The 7,901-nt window shown below is 59.4% G+C and overlaps 1 protein-coding gene and 1 long non-coding RNA gene across 2 annotated transcripts; both read left to right on the top strand.

The window, feature by feature from the left end:
• Nucleotides 1–1,524: 1,524 nt before the first annotated feature.
• LOC128348943 (uncharacterized) lies at nt 1,525–2,803 on the top strand. The gene is made up of 4 exons (XR_008318443.1): nt 1,525–1,600; nt 1,901–2,070; nt 2,444–2,566; nt 2,686–2,803. It is a non-coding gene; the product is annotated as an uncharacterized LOC128348943 (long non-coding RNA).
• Nucleotides 2,804–3,419: 616 nt separating this feature from the next.
• On the top strand, nt 3,420–7,389 carry LOC128348942 (uncharacterized). The gene is made up of 7 exons (XM_053304734.1): nt 3,420–3,616; nt 3,809–3,958; nt 4,351–4,470; nt 4,572–4,680; nt 5,002–5,064; nt 5,312–5,503; nt 5,798–7,389. Exons 1-6 carry the CDS (start codon nt 3,530–3,532, stop codon nt 5,494–5,496), a joined length of 714 nt encoding a protein of 237 aa, XP_053160709.1. The 5' UTR covers nt 3,420–3,529; the 3' UTR covers nt 5,497–5,503; nt 5,798–7,389.
• Nucleotides 7,390–7,901: the final 512 nt, after the last annotated feature.

Genomic DNA, 7,901 nt, shown 5'->3' with positions numbered 1-7,901 from the left:
GTGTGTGTGTGTGTGTGTGTGTGTGTGTGTGTGTGTGTGTGTGTGTGTGAATAAACACATTTTGATGCCACATATAACCAGGTCTCAAGTGGTTCACAACCAACTAAATAGGCATCTGGCTGTCCACTGTTGGGCTACACGTGTCTTTCACCTGACCCACAGGGCTCTTGGCATGCATGGATGTTCTTATGCCCCGTCTCTCCTTTCTTCTCTCAGAGTCCCAAAGCCAAAGAAGTGGCTAATCAAGAGGCTGCTGAACACTGAAGTGGTGGAAGACTTGTCCTCGGCAGAGGTCAGGAATGCTCATCCATTTTTTCAGGTGGATGGGCTCTGGGTTGTGTGTGTGTGTGTCCCCTGTTCCCCGATAGGAGACAGAACCTGGAACAGTTCCAGTTCTAGATGCCGCAGGGTGGGAGGGATTTGGATGAGTGGGGTGGGAAGAAAATGCAGGGCTCCCGTTGAGGCACTGGGAAGGGGTTGGAAATGCGGTGGAAGGCTCTTCTGGGCGGAGATGCCAAATGCCTTTGTTCTAAGAGGCATGTCTGGTTTTAGAGCATGGCTGCACAACCTTGGGCCTCCTGCAGATGTTGGCCTACAACTCCCATAATCCCCGACTATGGGCCACTGTGGCTGGGGATGATGGGAGTTGTAGTCCAACCATGTCTGGAGGGCCGAAGTTGTGCAGCCCTGTTTTAGAGGGTCATCCGTTCATTGGAACCCTCAGTGCCCCTTACAGCACGATGGATGACCCCAAACTACCTGCTCCTCTGGAAAGTGTGGTCAAGCCCTACTCAGCAGGAACAGGGTGCTGCCTGGACTCAACGCTAAGTCCCTTGGGCTTAGTTCCTCCTCTCAGAAGCCTCGCAAGGTCAATGCAAGCCCTGGAACAATCCCATTTCTCTTCTCTCTCCTCCCCAGTGCTCCTCTACGGACGAGGACGACACCATGTATGAGGTGTGGGACTCTCCACCGGCCCCCGGTTCGGCCAGGTAGGTACCCTCCTCTCAGCTGAAGGGCCTTAGGAGCCAGTAGGGAGCGGGGGGGGGGGGGCTTTTAGCGTAGCCAGCAGAAGGCTGCAGGGGACAGGGGCAGCTCCCCCATGTCTGAGCCCCACAGAGGGATGTTTCCTCCTCCTTGCCCTCTGAGGACTCTGGAGGGGGAGTTCAACCAAGGAAGCCGATTGGCAGCAGGTGCGATACAGACACCAGCAAGTCTATTGCTGGCTGTTAGCAGAGGGAGCTCCGAGACCCCCATGCTGTTGGCATGACCGGGTGTTGGGGAGAAGGAGCAGGGGAGGGCTCCTGTCTCGATGCCCTCTCTGAACACTTCCCAGGGCTTCTCAGTGGGGCACGAAAGGCTGGACTTGGGAGATCTCTGGCCTGGTGAAGTTCCCCTGTCAGCCACCTCCCAAGGGAGGCGAGATCCTTGCTCAGCATCTCTTTGGGTGCTCGTGTTCTTCTCCAGCTGGCTGCCATCTCCAACAGGACAGACCTTTGAGCAGCTTTTCTCTCTCCTCTCCTCTCTCAGGAACATCGGCGGCGGCGAAGAAGGAAGAGGACAGCTGGCCCCAGACTGGTTCTCGTCGGTCCATCTGGGAGAGGTAAGGGGCGGAAACCAAGGGTGACTTCCCTCCACCCCTCCGCTCTTCCTTTCCTGCACTACGCAGCATAGCGGCTTGGATGGCAGCCACTGTTTACACGGGAGGCGGGGACTTGCCCTTCCCCCTTGGGGATGTCTTTCCCTTGCAGTGGACCTCATGCTCCCTGAGCCAGAGGCAGCACCCTCCAGGCCCAGATGTGCGTGCAGACACCCATGGCACTGGCCTGGCCCCGGGGATTCTCCTGACCCATAACTGTCCCTCGGACTGTGTGCTGAGGCCTGGCCCTCCCCTTCTCCTCAGGGGAGAGCAACAAAGAAGATCGGGGACATCATCCGGTGCGTGGAGTATGCCAGTGAGGTGGAGGAGAGGTTCCCTGAACTCCTGGTGGGCCTGGTGAACAAGATCCTCACCGGCCTGCAGAACACCACCGAGGGAGTGGGGAACCGGGAGAGCCAAGACCTGCCTCCTGAGTAAGTCATGGCGCTGGGGAAAGCGAGGCCAGCAAGTCCTCCTTCCAGCACTCTGGGAGGACAGGCTAGGGCCATTTGTCCCATGTCCCACTCTGATGGGTGAGGAGCATTTCTGGCCTGTTGGGGTGACTCTGGCACGGTGGTCCCCTCCCTCAGCTACACAGAGGAGACCCCAGAATTTGCAGCCCTCTTGGATCTGCAGAGAGCCTTAAAATGCGTCTGCAGTGTTAAAAAACCAGCTGTGGGGAAAGTCACTTCACCCCTGTGGTCTCCCTCCCATGGTCCAAGACAGTCCCTCCACCCCTGACACTACGCCACCCCGCAAGGAGACACACACTTTGGGGACAGCCACCTCCTCTTCTCTTCTCTGCAGGGAGACCTCGCAGATTGTCCGGACCCTGCTGGAGAGGGTGGCACAGGTGACCCCAGAGAAGACCTGCTGGGAATCCCTGTGCTCTCCGCAGAGCTGCCTCCAGGGTGTGGCCCTCTTGGTGAGGTAAGTAGGAGTGAAGAGGAGATTTCTCAGGAGGCCTGGGGGCTGGGGTGGTTTGGGTCAGGTCTGCTCTTTCCGGGCCTTCCGCCCAGGACTCAGCAGGGTCCTTTGGTGTGTTGCAGGGCTCTCCTACAGACACCATCCTCCACAGTGGCCAGGCTGAAGGCATACCTGGCTTCCCTCTTCAGCCTGGACAAAGATCCAGAACAGCATTCCCTCGCAGAGGTGGCCTTCTTTGTGGAGGTGAGCAGCGAGTTCCTCGGCGTGGGCTTCCCTGAGAGGAGGGTCTGGCCCCAGGGGCTGATGGATGTTTTCCTCCTTTCCCTCTTTTAGCTGCTCCTGAAAGACAAAGACTTCGCCGCCTTGGAGAAGACTTGGACGCTCCTGGTAGCGTGGCTAGTCCACCCCAGCCAGAACATCCGCTACCTGAGCGAAAGGGGACTTCTCCAAATCTATGGAAAGCTGAAGGCGGTGAGTGACCCAGACCCACGACCCCGGGAGCATCTCTGGGCATGGAAACTCCTCTCTTTGGGGAGGCCTACCTGAGGCTGGTGCTCCTAGGCATCCCCAGGTGTGATGGGGAGATTTCTCCAGTTGGGTGGATTGAGCCTGTGGAACCCTTGCCACAGGACGAAGGAGAAATCCTTAAGGGAAGGCACAGAAATGCATCTCTCCGTGGGAGCCCTGATTCCCCCGTGCTCCAATGCCGCCTTCTCCCCCCTCTTTGTGCCTCCGGCATGGCTTGAGTGATCTCCTCCCCAAGGCAGTGGATGGAGGCCAAGCGGCATCAGCCCCCCGAGAGGCCTGTGGTCTGTTTAGCAGGGGGTGGACTAGCATGGGTTTGAAAGAACTCCAAGGATCCACCTTTTTTCACCCTAGGCAAAGAAACCCCAGGATTTTAGTGCCGGGATCCTGGGAGGGCTCAGGACCTCCAGTCTGGAAGCCACTTTGGGGGTCCTGGCCTTCATGGAGCGGCTGAGGCACTGCCCATCGGAACATCAGGCCACCGTGAATGCTGCCCTGGCTGCCCTGTGCCGCCCTCTCTTCCACCACGTGAGTACTTGCACGCCAGCCCTCCGCCCCGGCTCTATGAGGGCCGGCCAACCTGTAGATTCCGACCGGCTTGGAGAAGGGAAACCGGACACCCCCTTGAGACCTCTTGCAAGAGACCCATGCAAGCTCTTCTTCATGGTGATGGAGGTGAGGAATTCCTCCCTGCCAACGACAACCCCTGTTTTTTTGTAGGAGGAGGCTAAGATCCGAAGGGCAGCCATGAAGACCCATCTGGATCTCCTGCAGCACCGCCACCACCATCATGAGGGTACAGAAGAGAACATCACGACCCTCATCGCGGTGCTGATGCATGTGGAGGATGAGGACCTGGAGGTAGCACAGGTGAGAGCCCACTTTTTCCTGCCTCCTCTACAAAGGTGTTTAGGCTTCCCCAAGTCCAGCCGCCCAGTGGCAGGCCTCAGAGCTAGCCTCACGGGGTGGTGAATCATCCAGCTGTCCCGCTGTGGCTTGGCCCATCCAGGCCTCTCTGAAACCTTTCAGGGAATGGACCTCTCCACCCCCTTCTACTTTCTCTTCCCAGAGTTCATCCAGGGCCCTTCTTTCCTGGGATGGGGAAAAGCTTCCCCTCTTGAATCTGGCTGTCCTCGGCTGTGCTTCAGCCAACGAGAGGCCACCAAAGTCCAAAATCTCCCCTACTCCTTGAAGCCCCCTAAGAGGTTTCTTGGAATCCCTTGGGAGGCTTTCCCACTCCCATTCCGGTCTTTCATTGGCAGGCTGCAAAGGACAATCTGAGCCTCCTGGCGGAAGCCCTCCTATGGCACCTGGAGGGCAAGCTGCTGGCGCGGGACTCTTACAGCCTGCAGGAGCTGCTGCACAAGATCGCCAAGCGTCTGGTAAGGGCAGCCCCTCCCTGTCCGTCCCTCGGCTCAAATGGCTCAAGGACCTTTGGGCGATGCTTTGCTCACTCGGGATTTGTCTTTGCTCTTGATCCCAGATTCGGCAGCTTGGCACAGAGGACGCCGTGGAGATGGAGACCACCAATATCCTGGGCTTCTTCCGCAGCGAGCAGCCTTCAGTGAGGAGAACAGCTGCCCTGCTGATCGGTAAGGGAAAGAAGACCTTTGGGTCTCCCTTCGTGGGTCGTCTTGGTGGGCAAAGGTTCACTCTCCTTGAGCGCACTTCCAGAAGGGTGGGGGGGCAGGAGCTGTTCCCTCCCCAGGAGGACTGGCCCAGTGAGCGTTAGCTAGGAGTCTTGACTTCATTTCCTCCCAAGGTGACATAAGAGTCCCTGGAGGAATGGCTCAATCTGTCAGTCCCAGAGGGAGCAGAGAGGGGAGGACTTCCTCTCCTGAATGATGGGAAGTGAGCTGTCCATGCGCAGGGTCCTGAACTGTGGTCCCATTTCCTTCCACCCTTGTTTTTAGGTCACCTGGTCCACAAAAAGGGCAGCATCCTCACTGAAGGGAACATAGAGACCTTCCATGCTGGTAAGTGCGGGTTTCTGGGTGGGAAGGGGCAGTTTCTGTGAGGGGAGAGGCCTAGGTTTAGGGACCACAGACCCTCAAATGGAAGGTCCCGGTTGCATACTCAGGGATGCCCAGCAGTAGGGTTTCCCAGAGTGAAGGGGAGAAAGAGTCAGGACTTGCTCCCTCTTGGTGTGGAAATGGTGGGGCTTGGCGAAGGGTGGGGTGATCTCTTCATGCCATTGCTGAAGTTTCTCCTTCATCCTTCCAGCGCTGGAGAGCTTGCTTGGCGACCATGACCCCGAGGTCGGGAGAGTTGCCTGCAAGACGGAGAAGATCGTGAAGAAGGCCTTTTCCCTCCACTCCCGGCACGGGTTGCGGGCTGCCGTTCGGCGCTTGTGGGCAGGCTGTAAGAAGAAGAGACACCCGCCAGAGTACGGTGATCTCTCCACCTGACCGACTGGTGAGCAGACCAAGGCAGGGCTTCACTTGAAGGGGCCCCGATGGTTAGGGAGGGGGCTGGGGCTGCAGGCAGGGCGGGCAGGAATCTGGGCAGCCCTCCCTCGTGTTGGAATGCCATCTTCGGCCCTTGTGGCCAGTTGTACAAGTAGCCCAAGGGAAAGAGGAAAGATCTCTCTTCCCTCTGGGAAATGAGGACACGGATATTCTGCCAGGAGTCCCTGGTGCTGGGTGGTGTCATGGGGGAGAGTGTGAGAAGACCCCCAATCTCTGAACCAATGTCCTTCTCTCTTTCCAGGAACAACAGCCCCGTGCTCTCCCCTGGAAGATCAGCAGCTGAAAGGAGACTGAAGAAACACCATGCAGCGCAGTGGATCAAGACCAGCCAGAAGACCTCCTCCAACCTCGTGGATAGAAAGAGCTGTCCACAAGATGGCAGCAGGGAAGTGCAGTTCTGTCTGAGGAGTGAGGGGGAAGCAGGCTCCACTCCCCTGGCTGAAGGAAGCCCCGCCTCCGGGGTGCAGAAGCCCCTCCCCTTGCCTCTGCTGCAGGCGGTGGGAGGAGGCTACAGGACCACCCTGTCCCCAAGTGGCCCTTGGGAACCATTCTTGGGCTCTCCTTGGGTCCGGGGAGGCTGTGTGGCCCCAGCAGGAGGGCAAGGTCACTGCCTCCCTCCATTTCCACCAGCTGGCCGGGGAGCGCCCCCTCCTCCTTCCACCTTTCTCCCCTTCCCCAGCGGCCTGGCTTCCCCTGGCAGGGGAAGCACCATCCAGGCATCCGCCCCCTCCCCTGCCGAGGGTGTGCTCCTCCCCCCCTCCCCTCCCACTGCCACGCCTCCCTCCCCCCTCCGCTCCCTCCTCCCCCCTCCCAAACCGGGGCAGCAGCAGAGCAGCCCGGGAGACTCGGGGGGGCCCCCTGCAGCCCCAGTCGCGCCCCCTGGTGCTGCCCGGTGGCAGGCCAGAGAACCCTCCTCTCCCTCCCGCTCCCTGCTGTGTAGCACGTGATGAGGCGTCCAGCGGCAGGCCTCCCCTCCCAGGCCTCCCCAAGTCTGGGGCGCATCCCCTCCCCTCCCCTCCCCTCCCTGTTACACCAAAGGGGCTCCTCCTTCTCCACCCCAGAGGCGAGGGGGCAAGGGAGGCATCAGCCACCAGGTCTGCCGAGGAGGCCGAGGGAGGGTGCTTGGGCCAGGCTGGACGATGCCTCGACCTCCCGCTTCCTCACTCACCCCTGCTCCCTTCCATCTGCTCTGGGCAAGCGAGGAGCCCCTCTTGCTCCAGCGGGCAGGGGGGAGTGAGCAGAAGATCCTCTTCGGAGCGGGGCGGGAGGTGTGGCCATGACACCGTCCCTTGCTGCACAGTGGGGAGCTGAGGTCAAGCAGAATTCTCTGGCTTGCCCCCCCCCGTCAACCCCCCCCCCCGCCCGATCCCCGCTTGCTGGGCTGCCGGAGCGGAAAGGGAGGAGGAGCAGGGCAACCCCACTGACGCTGCTCTCTGCTTCTTGCAGGCATGTGCTGCTGCTGGGCGGCTGGAGGAGTCAGTCGATCCGCCCCAGAAGAGGAGACCAAGTGAACGTGCCTGCAAGGAGCGGGGGGGTGGGGTGGGGGGCTGGCTGGGACTCCCCCCAATTTTGTTTGCCCTCCCATTCCCTTTGTGACCCTGGGCTTCCTTTCTTCCCTCCCTCCCTCCCCCTCCCTCCCAGGGGCAGAATGGGCTTTGCTGGTCGCCCTGTTGGGGGCCGAGTAGGAATTTTTGGCTTTCCGACAGATTGGCCGAGATGGAAAGCTTTTTTGCCTACTCCATTCTGCCCTGTTTTGTTTCCTTTAGTTAGAAAGTTAAGTGACGACTTGTGACCTAATTGAGTATCTTAATAAAGTTGCCGCTTTTGTTAGCATCCCGCCGTTTCTTCCTCTTTCCTTCTCGTCTCCCTTGGAGTCTTTGTGCCAGATCTGGTCAGGGCCGGACGGGGGGCACTGAGAGGGCGCCAGAATGTGTGTGGGGAGGGCGCCAGATCTGGAGAAGAATCGGTCGTGAAGGGTGAGAGTTGGGGCGCACGGGTAGGGCACCCCGGGAATCTGCCCTGTTGGCCTGTGGGCCAGCCCGAGCCTGTGTCTGGTCCGTGATGGTGCTCGGTCGACATCCTTGTTGCTTCTTCTGTGATGCTGCTGATCTCAGCCTTTTGTTTCACTGGAGAGGGCGCTAGAGAGAGAGATCCTCAGCCCCCCCCCAGTGCCCCCCCATCAGAGCTGCCCCGGCCCCATAGGCCAAAGGCCATCAATATCAGAGCGAGCGAGAGTGCCCCAGTCCCCCCCCCAGAAGAATCCCACCCAAATTCGAGCTGCAGCCTCCACCATGAGGTCTAGAAACTTCTTTTTTTGAAGAGGAAAACAGAAAGCTGGAACTCTC

The sequence above is a fragment of the Hemicordylus capensis genome, chromosome 3 (assembly GCF_027244095.1).
Source record: "Hemicordylus capensis ecotype Gifberg chromosome 3, rHemCap1.1.pri, whole genome shotgun sequence".
Lineage (NCBI taxonomy): Eukaryota > Metazoa > Chordata > Lepidosauria > Squamata > Cordylidae > Hemicordylus > Hemicordylus capensis.
The sequence above is the reverse complement of the archived record's forward strand: the minus strand, read 5'-3'. Positions and strand labels throughout refer to the sequence as shown.

What these genes read in the sequence shown, in the direction of transcription:
- LOC128348942 (XM_053304734.1), top strand. Translation starts at nt 3,530, where the DNA reads ATGGAGCGGCTGAGGCACTGCCCATCGGAACATCAGGCCACCGTGAAT. An exon ending in GCCGCCCTCTCTTCCACCAC is followed by an intron (nt 3,617 to 3,808) that starts GTGAGTACTTGC and finishes GTTTTTTTGTAG; the next exon opens with GAGGAGGCTAAGATCCGAAG. An exon ending in CATAGAGACCTTCCATGCTG is followed by an intron (nt 5,065 to 5,311) that starts GTAAGTGCGGGT and finishes TCATCCTTCCAG; the next exon opens with CGCTGGAGAGCTTGCTTGGC.